This window comes from Phyllostomus hastatus, unplaced genomic scaffold (assembly GCF_019186645.2).
Source record: "Phyllostomus hastatus isolate PE091 unplaced genomic scaffold, TTU_PhHast_1.1 phas_contig_477, whole genome shotgun sequence".
In the NCBI taxonomy this organism is placed as follows: domain Eukaryota; kingdom Metazoa; phylum Chordata; class Mammalia; order Chiroptera; family Phyllostomidae; genus Phyllostomus; species Phyllostomus hastatus.
The window spans coordinates 4,201,734-4,218,555 of NW_025333889.1; the positions used below are offsets into that span (position 1 = coordinate 4,201,734).

At 52.1% G+C, this 16,822-nt stretch overlaps 1 protein-coding gene across 2 annotated transcripts in view; it reads left to right on the forward strand.

Annotated features, from left to right (window-relative positions):
- NGEF (neuronal guanine nucleotide exchange factor) overlaps nucleotides 1-16,822 on the forward strand; it is an 85,658-nt gene that overhangs the window by 15,028 nt on the left and 53,808 nt on the right. The window contains exons 2-3 of one of the 2 annotated variants that reach the window (XM_045845665.1): nucleotides 7,801-8,152; nucleotides 11,999-12,113. In XM_045845665.1, the coding sequence (XP_045701621.1) occupies nucleotides 7,888-8,152; nucleotides 11,999-12,113 (380 nt within the window). In that variant the 5' untranslated portion in view covers nucleotides 7,801-7,887. The remainder of the gene's footprint in view (nucleotides 1-7,800; nucleotides 8,153-11,998; nucleotides 12,114-16,822) is intronic. The other variant, XM_045845667.1, reaches the window with a different exon arrangement.

Consider the following 16,822-nt stretch of genomic DNA (forward strand, 5'->3'; position numbering starts at 1 on the left):
TCGCTGTTGCTTTGTAGAAGGTTTTGAAACCAGGAAGTATGAGACCAGCTTTATTCTTCTTTTTCAAAAATTTTTGGCATGAATTTTATCATTAGTTTATCAATTTCTGCAAAGAAGTCAGCTGGGGTTTTGATTTGGATTGTGTTGAATCTGTAGATCAGTTTGGGAAGTATTACCATCTTAACAAAATTAATTCATCTGATCAATGAAAATGCATGTCTTTCCATTTATTTAGGTCTTCTTTAATTTCTTTCAATAACACTTTGTAGTTTTCAGAATATGTTGTACACTTTTTTGCTAAATGTATTCCTATATAGTTTATTCTTTTTGGTGATATTGTAAGTAGAATTCTTTTTTGGATTTTATTTCTAGTTTGTTCATCCCCACTGTACAAAAATACAATTGACTTTTGAATGCTCATCTCATATCTTGCAACCGTGCTGAACATAGTCCCAACAGTTTTTTAGGCGATTTCTTGAGACTTGATACATACAAGATCGTGTCTTCTGCAAATAGAGTTTAATTTCTTTCTTTGTAATTTGAATATCTTTTATTTCTTTTTCTTGGCTAATTGCCCTGGCTAGAACCTCCATTGTAACATTGAATAGTAGGGGTGAGAACGGGCATCCTTGCCATCCTGCTGACCTCCAGGAGCACATGCAGTCTCTTACAGCTGAGGATGGGACCAGCCGCCCTGGCTGGCGCGGCTCGGGTGGTTGGAGCATTGCCCCGTAAAGTGAAAGGCTCCGGTTCGTCTCCAGCTGGGGCACCTGCCTGGGTTGCCGGCACGTGCAAGGGGCAGCTGATCGATGTTTCTCTCCCTTTCTCTGACAGTTGTTATTATAAATGGGTGTCAGATTTTGTCAAATTCAACTGAGATGATCACGTGGTTTTTGTCCTTTAGCCTGTTGATGTGACGTATTATAGTAATTTATTTTTGCATGTTAAACCAACCTTGCACTCCTGAGATAATATCTACTTGTTCATGGTGAATTAATCCTTTTCATATGTTCCTAGATTCATTTGCTGGGACTTTTGAAAAAAATCTATATCAATAAGGAATATTGATCTAAAGTTTTCTTTCCCGGAATGTTTTCCTCTGGCTTTGTGATTGCTCCATTTTTTAATGTCTGTGATGCCTCATCTATAACATAATATTTTTATAGATAAGAATTTCTGGGCTGGCCATTCTGTTTTACAGATTGACAACCTTGTCCCAGTACCACATTCCTTTATTACTGTGATATTTAGGAGAAGTAGACTCTCTTCTTTCCCTATGTTGCTCAAAAAGTCTGAGCTTATCTTGCTTGTCTGCCCTGCAAATGAACTTCACAATCATTTTATCAAAACCTTCTAATGAGTTTTTTAAATTGGAATTTTTATTTTTGAGATTTTATTTATTTACTTTTAGACAGAAAGGAGGGGAAGAGAAAGAGGGAGAGAAACATCAATGTGTGGTTGCCTGTCGCACGCCCCCTGCTGGGGACCTGGCCTGCAGCCCAGGCATGGGCTCTGACTGGGAATTGAACCTGCAACCCTTTGGTTCGCAGGCTGGCACTCAATCCACTGAGCCACACCAGCCAGGGCTAAAGTGGAGTTTTTTCATTGAAATAGCACTAAAACTATATATTAACTTCATGAGAACTGATCTATATGTAACTTTCCATTTTTCCGTCCAAGAAAAACCCATGCTTCTCTACACATGCAAGTCTCTTTCTATCTCTCAAGTTTTCCCTTTATATAGGGTGTTTGTATTTATTAGCATGGCTTTCCTGGGTGTCCTGGCCTTGTTACTTCTACCTCCTACTTTCTTGTTATTCTTGACAGGTAGTGAATCTATCCTATTTTGGCCCTGGGTTGAACTCCTTTTAATTCCAATCATCTTGATTGCTTCTTTTGGATTTTCTAGGCATACGAATCATAGCAGCTGCAAATTACGATTATTTCACCCTTCTCTCTGGTGACACTTGTTTTATGTCTCATGACGTTGGCCGAAGCCCAGGAAACAGGTTGAGGAGAATGAGAGCGGGGCTCGGCTCCGACCGGCGGCGGCGTCACTGTGTTTGTAGTGCGCACGGTGCTCTTGAACATGATGAGTTTCCTTCTGGCCGCACCTCTGAAGGCCCTTCCTGAAGACGGGCACTGAGTTTTGTCGCTAACCCACTGGTGTGCTAGATTGTATTAAGATCACCTCGGGATTATAAAATCACCTCCGTTTCAGTTAAATCACTCTGAGAACATTTGAATCAGGGAATGAAAACACTTCATTTAGCAGCTCATTCTTATTCTCCATCTGGTTTTGGGAGGGGGATCTTGATTTTTTGAAGATATAAACATAACGTAGCTTTCCTTTTCCCCATCAGGGCTACCCGTTTCCCTGCCCTCACCCCCTTCCCTGGGGCACAGTAGGGCTCTCAGCGGCTCCTCGGTCATTTCCCGTACCTTCTCTGTCACTTTCAGTTTTTGGAAGTGATTCATTTCCTGAATCTTATTTAAGATTCAGTCCTCCTCAGTTTTTTCCCCAAGAGATTTACCTATTCGATTTTTGAATAAGTTAATGCATTGACATAGCCTTTAAAAAATAAAAAAATATGTTAATAGATACGTAATTTAAAGTGTTTTTTCCTCCCAGTCTCATTCCCCATCTGCCCAGGTTTTATTCTGTAGTCTAAAAAGCTATGTATGTAAATAACCATGGAGGCTAATTTCTTTTAACTCCTTCCTCAGCTTTTCAGGCACATCCAGATAAATGTGAATGCATTTCCTCCTTGTGTTCTCATGGAAACATAACGCATAACCTCCTGCCCTTGCTGGTTTTAATCTTGAGGTCTCCCAAGATCCTTTCTTAATCAGTGTGTAGAGCTTCCTCTCTCTTGCTTTTCCATCTGCATCTTATTCCACTTGTGGACACGTTTAGAATGTTCCAACTGGTGTGACGAGTTTTGCTGGAGACACATCCCCGTGTCCCCGGTTGCTCGCTGCCAGACCACTCCCCACTCGGGCGGGGCCGATCCGTGGGCCACGTTCCTGCAGACCAGGCCACGGGGCTAGAGCAGGTTTGCTTCCTACTTTGACAGACGTTGCCACCCCATGGGGATGGAATCGGTGATGGGGGGCTGCCCGCCGCCGCTCAGCTTCACCAGTCACTTCTCAGACTTCTGAGTGTTTGCCAACATGCTAAGCGAAAAAAGGATCTCAGCGTGGTTTGGATTTTCACTCCGCTTAGGAGACAGGAGGCTCCCAGAGGGAGCTGCACTGTCTGGAGTCCCTCGGCCCGCCCTGGGCCTGCCATCGCCGGGGTCCCGGCAGGTGACCTTGTCCTGCCTCCATCGCCCGCGGTGGCCCGGCTCGATAGTGCTCTGCCGCCTGAGATCTAGGCCCCTCTCGTGGCCCCTCTTCCCCCTGTGCCGGTCACTGACCGTGGTGCCGACAGGAGCATCTGTTTGGGTTTTGAGCCTCTGGTTTTCTTCCTCCCTCACGGGCTTTCTCCCTGTTGTAAATCATATGTAGACACAGATGAAAGTAGACGTGTAGGCCTCCGCTCTCTGGCATTTGGACCCGTCCTGTAAAAAAGAAACAAGCCCAGCCCTGCTATCCCACCGTCTAGTGCCCTGGTTTAAAGTTCATTTCACTGATTTCTGTGGCATCATCAGCAAAGGGGGTGGCGTTCACGCTCGGTCGATTGCCGTCTGTTTCGTCTGGTGCAGGAATTCTTGTTGTCACAGTGTCCGACCCACCCCTCCCGTCTTCAGTGTGTGTTCCAACTGCTGGTGGCACCGCTGGCTCCAGCGTCTCGAGGCCTGGACTCAGCCAGCAGGCACTTGGCAACCACGTGACCTTGAGGACGTTCCTTATCCTGCAGTGTTACAGCGCTCTCTTGCCTCTAGAGAGACGCCGTTTGGGCCAGAAGGCATTACGGTTCCACCTGTGCTCAGTGAGTTGTTGCTGGAATCAGTGTGTGGCCTTCCAGTGTACATTCGCACGAGTTCAGACTCTGTCCCGATGGGCCATTTTCAAGGCCAGCTTCCCACCAAACTCGCCATCTCCCTCTGGCCCCAGGCTCAACCCCCCGCTCAGACCCCTGCTCCTTCCCCAGTGCTGCGACAGCCCTGAAGGAAAACCCAGGGGCGCCTTTGCTTCTCTCCCTCTGGAGCCAGAGGCCAGCTGACAAGTCCAGGTTGGAGCGTGGCCTCCTTCAGGCCTCAGCTCAGGCCCCGCCCCCTTCAGTTACTCTAACCTCCACCCCGCCACCGTCCCGCAGTTATTTCTAGGCAGCTGTCTTGCCTGCTCCCGGGAAGAGAATCTCTATCCTCTGGGCACCAAACATGTCACTGTCTGCATCGGGTGTGACCCAAGTCCCTCTCTGCTCCCTGTGCATAACTTGCCCCTCCCTTAGTGTTCGCCCCCCCCCCAACAACTCTGACCCACAGGCCAGGCCTGGCGTTGACAGGGCCTTCCTTCCGGGCACCCAGAGGGTCCTGCCGCGGGCAGGGGCTCAGCTCCTTTGTCCAGGTTCCTGCTCGCCCTCAGCCCTGCATGTCTCTCGTTTTCCAGCTCCCCTGCTGTCCCCACCCCCTTCCCTGGTGAGAGGTCGAGGGGGACAGGACAGGGACGGCACCTGCTTTACACGGCCCCTTTCCTGATGCCTCTCCTGTCACCTGCCTCACCGCTGCTCCTCCTCCTTCTGCCTCTGACCCGGGGTGATGCTGCCCAGATCAGCCCAAGTGTGGGGCGGCGCCTGGACACCCCCAGCAGCCCCACACCCACGCTGCCAAGGCCACTAGGGGTCTGTTCCCCCAGGACCTGACTCGAGGCTGGTCTGTGGACTCACAGCAGAGGCAGCCCTGGCCCCACCCCAGACCCCGTGAGTCAGAATCTGTGCCTTGACGAGAACCGAGATGACTCCTGCCCTTGAACTTCTGAGAAGTCTGCTCCCGGGGATGTGCCGCCCTATGCCCACCATGCCATCGCCCTCCGCCCCGAGCAGCTGGCTGAGGCTGCCATGGCTGGGTTTGGGGCAGCCCCCTGTCCCCACCACCTTCTCGCGTGTGTTGTGACCTCCCAGGCAGCCGCTGCCTGACTCACGCAGGGAGGTCCCGCTGGGAGGATTAATAGTCAGTCCTGACTCCTGTGCCCAAAGCCACATAGCTCGCCCTGAGAAAGCAGGCCAGACCCCCTGCCTCTGCCTGAGTCATCTGGGCAGCCTTCAGCCAGTTTCTGTCACAGCACCTTTTGACCACATCCCATGAGTCTCAGGTCCCCCCACAAACAAGTCAGACCGAGGAGGTGCGATCCTCGCCGTACCACTCACCCGCTGCCTGAACCTGGGCGAAGGGCCAGAGCTGCCCGCCCTGCAGCTCTGTCATCGGTGAGACGGGGGGTGACTGTCCCATCGCCTCATGGGGGGGAGCTGTTTACAGAGAGCAGTGTGTGCCTGGCACCAGGGACAGCAGGGAACAAAAACAGCGTGCTCCCTGCCCTTCTGGGGTTTCCCAACAAGGCACTGTGGGCAGAGGGGGAACCAAAACACGCAAGCGGCCTGCCAGCCTGGCTGTTGCCTGTGTGCGTGAGTGAGTGAGTGAGTGAGTGAATGACTGAATGAATTATGCAAATGCAGCTCCTCCATCAGCCCCCCTCCTCCAATCACAAAGCTGCCTCTGTGGACTTCCACCCGGAAGCCCCTGGAACGGACACTCTGGGGCGGAAAGCTCCCGAGGAGTTGGTTTCAGACACACCGTGGAAGGGTGGGGGTGGGGCCTTCGGGCTCCCAGCAGCTGATGGATGCGGAAGGAATGGAGCGATTATAAAAATATTTCAGATTTAGAATGCATTTGCCCGAAATAGGCAGTAATTGAGGCAGAATTAGAGCTGTTTTTCGGAGAGCTGCACAAATTCATTGTGTGCCTGTGTGTGTGTGTGTGTGTGTGTGTGCGATGGTCTTAAAAACGGTGTGACTTGGAACACATTCCCTCAGTCTGAGAGCCTGCTCGTGCGGAGAACAGGGGAGGGGTGGCGGAGAACGCCCCCTCAGGCTCCTGACACTCCCGCTGAGGGCTCCCTGAGCCTGCTGCCATCACAGAACGTGAGAGCCAGCGAGGGGGCCCTGGAGGGCACCCACCGGCCCCAAGTCTCCTGGGAGAAAAACGAGGCCCTCACTACCCACGTTAAGTAGGTGATTCCAGGCAGCAGGAAATGGGGATTCGAACCCAGGTCCCTGACTCCCGGCCCAGGGCCCTTCACCGGACATTGTGCAGCCCTCCTCAAGGTCCCAGCACGGCCCGGGAAACACTGGTGGTCGGCGTGGATACGCCGGGCTGAATGGGCAAGGCACCGCGCCAACCAGAGCGCACCGGACACCACAGGCTGCGCACGGGGAGCTCCATCTGCATGCCAGCCAGGCGAGGGCAGGCTGGAGGAGCAGGGACCAAGGCGGGCGGTCGCCGGGGCTGGGGCTGCGGGAGGGGCTGCGTGCGGCGGGGCACCGGGGAGCTCCGGCGGGGCGGGGGCGTCCTGCATTTCTGCCCCTGGCGCTGCCTCCAAGGGCTGTACGTGTCCGTCACAGCTCACGGAACTGGACACGAACGAGGGCAAGTTCTCCTGGATGCAAGGTGTACCTCAGTTGTTTGAAAAGAGCAGCCTCAGGTCGTAGTGGTGAGGATAACGAGAATGATAATAATGATAACCTTGAATGCCAAAAGGCAGCCAAGTTCATGCCCACTTTAGGGAGGTCTTCCAGGTGCCTGTGGTCAGCACAGGAAGACACCTTGTTCTCGGCAGTCAGCCTCGGCCAAGCATTTCCGATGGCAGGTTCTCCCGGGAGGCTCTTTGCCTGCAGGTCCCTGAAACCCGAGGGCCCCAGCCCCAGGCTAGCTTTGCTCCCGCGTCTCCCACTGGCAGTGAGTGGTAGTGGCCCGCCCAGTTACCCTGGGCCCCCGAAACCCCAAATTGGGACGGCCCCTTCCTTGCTCCTTCACAGATCACCATGACTCACCAATCCTGTCATCCCTCTGGCACAATATCCCCACCCCAGCCTCCGCCCTGGCTGAGGCACTCACCTGCCACACCTGGGTGACACCTGTGTGAAACCTGCCCTCTGGCCTCAGCCCCTCAGCCCGGCCTGCCCCGGCTTCCAGGGTCTGCCTCCTCCTGGTTCATGAGCATCAAAGATGTAGCAGGAGCTCCCTGACCCAGTTCAGAGACCCCCACAGACCAGCCCTGACTCAAATTAACTCCTGTACTACCCACACACACCCCCCCAACGGGACCCCTGCCCTCTCGCTGTCCCCACATCAACTCTCAGCTGAGCAGAGTCACCCCAGGAGGGAGGCACAGGGTTCAAGGAAAGGCGAGAGAAGGAGACGTTGGAAGGACTGAACCCTGAACTCCCCGCAGCCCCTGCCGGGACCCCCCCAGTGACAGCAAACTTATCGCCCCCAGAGCAGCTGCCCCGCCTTCCGACGGCTCTGACGTCAAAGCTGAAGCCTGCCCTCTCCCGCGGTCCACTCCTTTCCTCTCGAATTCCTCAGAAAGCGTTTGCTTACAAGTTAGTTATACAAGCCACCCTAAGCCTTTTCCCCACAAGTGCATCCTATGAATAGAATAAACAAACCTCAATTATAAAATGTTCGTGAATGCATCCAAATTGCCGTGGTTAAACGGTAATTTTCCTCGATAAAGATGTGGTTCGCCGGGATGCGCAAATTACCCCAAATTTCATCAAATCTGAATGGGAGTCGAAAACACATTCTGAACGGAACATTGAGCCCGGTGATCCTAATGGGAGATTGTTCTCTTTTCTAGTCTGAAGCCCTCAAAGCTGGCAAAGTTCGGGGAGCTTACTGATCTCCAGTCGTTCTGTTGAGAAAAAAAAAAATCAGCCCTGTTTGCATGGAGACCAGGGACGGTGACCATTTGCGAAGGCCCCGGAAGGAATCGGCAGGGGGTTCATGGGAAATTGCTGACGAGCCGGCCAAGGCGAGACCCGAGCTACTCTCGGAAGAAGACAAGACGCCCCTCGCTGACGAGATCCAAGACACAGAACCCCGTTACCGCAGCCGGATTCACAGAAAGTCTGTCTTCAACCGCACCGTGAAACGCAGGAGCAAAGGCAAGGCTGGCGACACTTCTGAGCCGGGCCCTGGGCATCTGGCAGGTCAGTACCAGGGACAGCTGTCCCAGCTGCTCCTTGCCATGCACCCAGAGCCATCAGGGCGGAAAGGCCCTTGTTAGATGACAGGAGCATACGAGGCCATGAGAACGACCAAGGACAGGCCCCACACGGTGGGACGGTCTGAGGCCGATACCTAACGAACACGCATTCTCCCCATATGGTGGTGATGCAGATACTCCGGCAGAAAGCATTGACCCAAATCACACAGTAAAACTGGCTTTTTTGTGTAAAAGATGTTTGGTTTTAGGACTCAACAAAACACCCCCAGGCGTCCTTGCATCCTAGGAGGGAGGCTCGGAGCCATCCATGTTTGGGGACATCTGGGAACACGAGGCTGTGCTGGTCCTCTCCCTGTTACCATGACAGCCGGGGTTTCTGCGGCTCCGAAGACACACAAGATCAATACCCTTGGAGGAGCCTGCAGCCGGAGCCCTGCGTCTGTAATCCTGTTCCTAGCGTGTGTTTCCTGCTCCGAGTCTGCTCGTCGGGCAGAGCACAGTTCAGGGACATTTACAGATGGGGGTGTCAGGGCCACGGACCCCCATCCTGGCAACTCATGTGGCGGAGCGGGCAGCACACTGGGGGTGTGGAGGGGGTGACCGTGTCCCCATCCCCGGGGGACGGCAGCTGTCGCCGGCCGGACAGTGCGCCCCCTGAGTGTGCTGCAGGTGGCAACCCCTGCTTCCACGTGGGGGCGTCACGTGTTCTGCCAATAACTCGTGTCATAAACTCTACGAGGAAGCCCTTTGCCATATGCAAATCCACCCTCAAATCACAGAGACAAAACAATGTTCATTGTTTGTCGTGATCCCGGGGGTGGATTGGGTGGCTCCTGCCTGGGCCACTTGGACCTCCGCGGTCAGCTAGAAGCGGCCTTGGCTTCTCTGGTGTTGGAAGGTCAAGGGAAGCCTCGCTGGCCTCTCTGGTCACTAGTGAGCTGAGAGGTTGGTCCTGGGGGGGATCTCAGCTGGGACCGCCGCCTCTGCTCCCCGTGGTCTCTCATCCTCCGACAGGTCGGCTCGAGCTCTTTCGCACAGCAGCAGGCTTCCCAGAGAGCGACAGCAGCACCCTCCGGGCCTGGAGACCCGGACAGAGGTCCTGCACGGTCACTTCCACCACATTCTACGGGTCCTAGCAGCTCACAGGGCCAGCCTAGATCAAAGCAGCCGGGGGAGGCGGCACACAGCGTGTGGTCACCTGCCGTCTGCCCCAAACACTAACAAAGTCACGTGTCGAATGCCGGCCAGCAAGAGAGACACGCGGCGACTGAAATACGGCAGTCGCGGAAGCTGGGGGTCGGTGCATTGTACTACTCCCCCGGCGTCTGCGCGTGAATGTGGGATGTTCCCACACGTTCAAAAACTCGCACACAAAGACGCAGGTGTTGTCCTTGAGGGATCCACAAGATCGCAATGGTGTCATTTCATAGCAAGCAGTGTGTCAAAGCTGATGAGAGGTAAAGGCAAAGAACTAGACCCTTCTGGGGGAGTTAGGAAAGAGCCCCCCCACCAAAAGGCAAGGTTTCAGATGAGTCTTGAAGGCTGTGTAAGGACAGGGACAGAGGGACAACGAGAGCCACCTTGGCTGAGCACGTACAGGTGCAGTGACTGTGTCGGGCAGGCATTTCCAGGGTGACCTTACCGTACCCATTCTACAGTTTTTTATAAAAAAGAACCGAGGCCCAGAGAGACTGAGTCGCCCACCCCAAAGCATACAGCTGGTGAGTGGTGCAGCTTCAGCCAGGGCTCAGACCCTTCTGGTCCCAGAGCCTGTGCAGATGGGGGAGCCGGTTAGGGCGGCTCTGGCCGACAGAAACGTAACTCGGGCCACACGTCACTTCAGACTTTCCAGGGACCACGTTGCCACAGTGAAAAGAAATGGGTAAAATTCACGTTAACAAGGCATTTTACTGAAGGCCACACAATACATCCAAAACGTTGTCATTTGATCACGTAGTCAATAATCAATATAAAAATTAGTAATGAGCCCTGGCTGTGCGGCTCAGTTGGTTAGAATGTTGTCCTGAAGCTCCCAGGTTGCGGGTTCGAACCCGGTCGGGGCACATACAAGACTCAACCAATGAGTGCAAGAGTAAGCGGATCAACAAATGGATGCCTCTCTCTCTCTCCCCCCCCTCTCTAAAATCAATCAATAAAAAATAAAATAAAAATCAGTAATGAGATACTTTGTGATTTTTGGCACCAAGCTTTTGAAATCTATTGAATAGTGTATATTTATAGCACCTCCATTTACATGCTTCATTTCCATTGGAAAGACTTAAACTGGATTTATGTGTCTTAAAATATACAGTCAGAAAAGCAGATTTACATACGCAGATTGTTCCAGATATCCTCAAAAGGTTTCCAATAACTGACTCGAGTACCAGTTTTTATATCTAAATTTGAACTAATTTAAATTAAAAAAAAATAAACAAGCATTTACCTCCCAGTCACACTGGCCACCCTTCAAGTGTGTCGTAGCCGCACGGGGCTGGGGAGGGGGTAGGTTAGAGAGCTGAAATGCAGAGAAGAGTGACTCAGGGCCGGGGTGGGGATCTTCCTGAGAGGAGGAGGGGGGTGGGGGCAGTGAGTGAGAGGAGTCTGGAGAGGGCACGGGGTCACCAGGGAGGGGGCCTCCAGCCCCGGGCCTCTGGGCCTGATGGAGAACGTGCAGAAGTTGGATAAGCGGCAACAGCCCCGAAGGTGCCGCTTGTATCCAGACCAGGAGTGTTTTCATCAGACTCCCGGGTTTATTTTTAAAGTGACACCCCCCCCCCCCGGGAGTTAACTCCCCGAGCGGGCCCTGTGCTTCCTGACCCAGAGTCCTTTGCTCGGCCCAGCCTGCGAGGGGCAGACAGACAGGCCTCCTGGCATCAGCCTGCTGCTGAAATCCTGGGCTTTGGGACTAAAAAAAAATAAAATAGTGAAGCCTCTGTCTTAAATAATTTTAGGAATATGAGTTAGTCATAAGACTTACTCATCTTCCCGGGGCCCATCTGGATTGGTTGTGAAGACGGGACACGGAAGCACAACAGAGGGTGGCTGGAACTTCTACGTTTCCACAAGACTGGAAAAATGAACCCAGCTCCGAAAGAACGCGAGAGAAAAGAAGACACATAAAGCAGTTTTGATTCTTATTTACAAAAAAAAGAGAAGAGAAGAGAAAGGAGAGGAAAAGAAAAGAAAAGAAAAGAAAAGAAAAGAAAAGAAAAGAAAAGAAAAGAAAAGAAAAGGAAAGGAAAGGAAAGGAAAGGAAAGGAAAGGAAAGAAAAGGGTTCACTCCCAATTCCGTAACAATAAAGCAGGCCTGCACTCTGGGCCAGAGGTGAAGACATTCCCTGTGTCGCCTGCTGAACGGGCGCCCTTCCAAAGTCACGCCAGGGGTCTGACGAACCCCCCACCCACACACACACAGGGGTGATGTGACGCTCTGTGGGACGGGACTTATTTAACGCTGATTAGGACGTGGACATTGTACAGTTTGACGTTTACGGGTCAGTGTGTCGCACGTGATTTTTGTCCCACAGAAACGACTAGGGCTCTTTCCGGTGTCCCTCCTTCCGTGTGCGTGTGCACGTGTATGTAGGTGTGTGTGTGTGCACGTGCGCGTGCAGGTGGACTTTCTTGTATCATAATTGTAATTTCCACAGGGGCGGCACCCAAGGTCCCCAGATACAGCGCCAGGTGCACCACGTCCCCCCCGGGGGTGGGAGAGGAAGAACTAACTCCCTTCTTGTGTCCCCTCCCCCCCCCCACCCCAGGGGACAGTCCCTCCTTGCCTGGAAAGGGGACACGTTTTCTAACTTGCTACATTTTTTAAATGTTACAGATCCACCGGAAAATGGAAAACCTGAAAAAGAGCCCCCGGCCTTCGGTTTCTCCCAGAACGAAAGGCCTCTTTGGCGAAGACGGACCCGGACGGACCCAGGAGCCGAGGGAACCAGGTGAGAGACGGCGAGCCGTGGAGGGGCCGGTTCGTGAGGACGCAGCAGGCACCTCTGGGCAGAGTCTCCATGGGGAGGCGGGGGTGTCTTGTGTTACAATAAAAAGGGGGGTAACTTTTAGTTGCTTGTGTTTTTAACATCACCACAATGTCCTTCAAGAAGTGTAACCCCCTTGTGACTCCTCCGTCACAAAACTAGGAGATTGTAGGGATTGCATACACTGAGATATAAAAAAAGAAAAACAAAAATCGCCGTATTGCCGCCACCCGGAGAGGTTTTACTTCGCTGTACTTGTTTCGGGTCTTTTTCCTCCACTCCTTACGCGTGTTTTCTCTTCCTAACACAGCATCCTGCTCTGCATTCAGTCTTATAAACTGCTTAATGAATGGTCTGTCACAACACTTCTCTGTGTTTCTAAATATTTTATGAACCAATCCATAGTATGATTGGATTGGGGGTCATTAATCGCGCTCCTGTGGAGGGCGTTTGGGTATTGTATCAGTTAGGGCTGAACTGAGCTGCTTGAAACCAAGCGCCAGCCAACCCAACAAGCCCCCAGATAACACAGCTGGAGGGATGGACGCCTGGAGGGCTGCCGGAACAGCAGCTCCTTCCCGCCTTCAGGCCCCTTACCTTCTACTCTGACCTCCGCCAAGGTCATGGCCAAAGTCCCAGCCCTCACAGCCACGTTCAGGCGGAGGGAAAATGGAAAGCCAGGGTGGTGGGGGGTCGGCGGGAGGGAGAAGGAGGGAGGGAGAAGGAGGGAGGGCATATGCCAGCCTAGTCAGACCCTTTAAGGAGCTTCCCTGAAGCCCACCCAACAGTTAGTGCTTATATCTCATTGGCCACAACTGGGTCACATGGCCACCTCCATCGGCAAGGGGAGCTGAGAAGTGCATGTCTTATTTAAACCGGGTCAGAGTCCGCTCCTCCTCCAGTAAACTAGTTGCAGAATAAGGAAGAAAGCACAAAGAATAGAGGGAAAGCCACAGCAACCTCTGATCCAAGAGAGTTTCAAATTCTTGGCTATTTTGTAAGCTACACTATGATAAATACTACTGTGGCAAAATCCTCTTGCCCATCTCTCATTATTTCCTACAAAGTTTACACTCCCCACAAATCCCTGGATAGTTACAGGGAGATGGCATTCTCATAGCTGCCCCGGGGAAGCGCGGACCCAGCTTCCTGTCCCAGAACCAGGGGGAAAGACACCCCGTTGCTTCCTCGTACAAATCGTACAGATCGTGGGCACACAGCTGGAGGAATGACGAATGTATTAGTCCTCTTGAGCTGCCGTAACAGAACACCGTAGACTGGGGGCTGAGACAACAGAGATTCGTTTTCCCGCAGCCCCGGAGAAGGAAATGCCTAAGGCCGGGCGCCAGCGTGGTAGCACCCTGGGAGGGAGGGCTCTCTGTTTGCCGTGCAGGCGGCCGCCTCCTTGCTGTGCCTTCACGGGGCAGACGGAGGAGGAAGGCAGTGTTGGTCTTTTCCTCTTTCTTTATCCGGGTCCCACCCTCGCGACCTCATTAGACCTCACTCTCTTCCACAGGTCCCATATCTGAATACCTTGACATTGAGGGCTGGGGCTTCTTCGACATACGAATTTGAGAGCGGGGACACAATTCAGTCCCTGGCAATGAGTGTTTACACGCATACTTGTACACGCCCACCCGACTATCAGCCGGACCAAGATGCAGAACATTTCCATTGCGCCGAGAGGCTCCCTAAGGCCCATGTCTTCAGTCAATGTCTAACCACCTCATATATCGCCTTCTTCTGATTTTTACCGCCATTAGATTAGTTTTGCTGGTTCTTGAACTTCACATCAGTGGGACCATACAGTGTGAACTCTATGGTGTCTGGCTTATTTTTGCCCAACACAATATTTCCATGCTTCCTTCATGCCTGCCTATCAGATTATGCTCCTCACTGCTGAGAAGTATTACCACGAGTTGCTTATCCATCCTTCTGTTGATAAATATTTGGGTCATCTTCAGTTTTTGACTATTACAAATAATTGCCATTAAGGTTCACAGAACAAGCCTTTTTTTTTAAGATTTTATTTATTTATTTTTAGAGAGGGAAGGGAGGGAGAAAGAGAGAGAGAAACATCAATGTGCGGTTGCTGGGGGCCATAGTCTGCAACCCAGGCATGTACCCTGACTGGGAATTGAACCTGCGATGCCTGGTTCACAGCCCGCGCTCAATCCACTGAGCTACGCCAGCCAGGTCGAGAACAAGTCCTTCTGTGGGCATACGGCCCCGTTTCTCTGGGGGGCGCACACAGGAGCGGAAGCCCTGAGTCTCGGGGCAGGGGCGTGTTCCACGTTACTAGAGACGGCCACGTGGTCTCTCAGAGCGGCTGCACTGTCGCGCGCACGTCTGCCCGGCCGGGGCTCGGAGCTCTCAGTCTCGGCAGCTCTCCCCACCCGAGGACACCGTGGCTTCTCACGGGGGATTTAACGTGCGTTCCCTGCTGACGGATGACGCCCAGCGCCGTCTCACATGCTGAAGGGCCGCTCGTCGTCTTCCCTGACGTACCCGGTTAAGTCTTCCGCCTGTTATTTATTTATTTTAGTTTGCGGGCTTTCTCGTGTGTCTTGAACACAAGTTCTTGGTCAGGTATATGTATCTCAAATGCTTCCTACCAGCCTGTGGATTAGCTCTTAGGTTTTCTTGTCTTTCGATGAGCAGAAAGTTGTTATTTTGGCGAAGGCCAGTCTATCAATGTTTTTCCTGGATTGTTAGTCCTTTAGCATCCTATCGAAGACATATGTGATTACTTCAAGGTCACAGTGGTATTCTCCCGTGTTTGTCTCGTAGAAGTTTTGCACTTTGCCCTCCCCATTTGCGTCTGTGGCCCACGTGCATAGCAGTTGCTTTAATGTCATGAAATAGAGCTCCTGTCTCCCCAGTAAATGGCGCTGGTGTTTTGTTTTGTTTTGTTTTAAATCCACTGGCTGCAGACATGTGGGTCTTTTCCAGACTTTTATTGTTTCATTGATCTCATTGTTTTCCCTTATGTCTAGTCACACTCTCTTAAATAACTGTAGCTTTGTGCTAAGTCTTACAGTCTGCTAGTGTAACCCTTCCTATTTGTTCTTTTTCAAGATGGTCTTGGCTATTTTAAGTCCTTGCATTTCCATACAAATTTTAAAGTCAATTTGTCAATGTCTACTCCAAAAAAAGTCCGTTAGGGTTTTGGGTAAGATTGCATCGTCACTGCAGATGAATTTGGAGATATGACATCTGAATATTGGCACTGTAAATTGTTCAATCTATGAACATGTCCTAACTTTCCATTTGTTTGGATATTCCTTAAATTAATCCAGAAATTATCTATAGTTTTCAGTATAGAGGATTTACACACATTTTAATTACATTTGTTCCTAGGCATTTAACCCTTTTGATTCTATTTTGAAAGCCAATGTTTATTCATTTTGTTTTTCAATTGTTTGCTAGTAGTATGTTATGAAAAATTCATGTTTGCATGGTCACCTGGTACCCCATGACCTTGATGAATTCACTTATTAGTTCTTACTGTTTATTTCTTTGGATTTACCATGCACACTATCTTGCCATCTGCAAGTAAAAACAGTACCAGTCCTTTCTGGTCTTCGTGCCTGCTATTTATTTTTTCTTACCTTATTGCACTGGTGAAGGCGTCTGTTACACGTTGAATAGAAGTGATGGGGGTAGATGTCCTTGGTCACGGCTGCTTTGACCACGAAGATCAGAAACTCACTCAAACTTGATCAAGTGAAGGGGAGATACTGTAAGGATGCTGGAATCCCACAGAACCCACGTATATGAGGTGGACCCCCGCTTTACAGGAACTGGAAGGCCATCGGGAACCAGAGCCACTTTGTCCTTTTCTCAGGGCAGCGGGGCGCTCTTCCCGGACGGCTCCAGTCAGCCCCGTGCCGTCCCAGACCAGCACTTCTCTCTGTCTGGTCCCGTGCACGTGACCCGGAATGGCAGCCACACCCAGGGTGACCTTTCAGCTCCGCTCACCGCAGCCAGTGGGGACTTCCTTCCAGACCTCTTGGAGAAGGAAAAATTCTAAGGACAAGAATCTGGTTGGCTCTCCTTGGGCCTGGTGTTTATCTCTGGGCCAGTCAGCTAAGAGAACAGGAGGCGGGATTAACGGGGCCTTTCTCACTTCAGTGAGAGCTGTGTGGGCGGGGGGGGCATCTTTGAGAAGTGTGTGAAGAAGAACCAGGCCCCCCAAACAGGTCTCCTGTAGTGAGCGCCTGGGTCTCCCGTGTGAGCGAATGACAAAGACGACTTGGGGAGGGGAGGTGCAGCGGAACGGACACAGAGCAGTGGGGGCCGGGGGCAGCAGGTCGGCGGGGTGAGGTCGTCCCAGACCCGCCGTGGGCCCAGCGGCCAGTCCCCCGCTTGCAGGAAGCTTGGGTGGGGCTGACACGGAGCACGTGCTGTTCTTCTTCGTGGCCAGTGCTTGTCCCCAGAGGTCCTACGATTGCCTGTGGCGCACCCGAGGGTGTCCTGCCAGTCCTCTCCCACGTGCCAACAGCGGGTGGGGGGGGGCACGGTGCTGTTGGGCAGTGCGGCAGGAGAGAAGTGCAGTCACTGCAGGGAGATGTGCCGCATGGAGAGAACAGGGAAGGAACTAACAAGTGCGGAGTGCCTCTGTGTGCACTGTCTCTTTAAATCCTCTTCCCATTGTGCCTGTTTCCCAGACA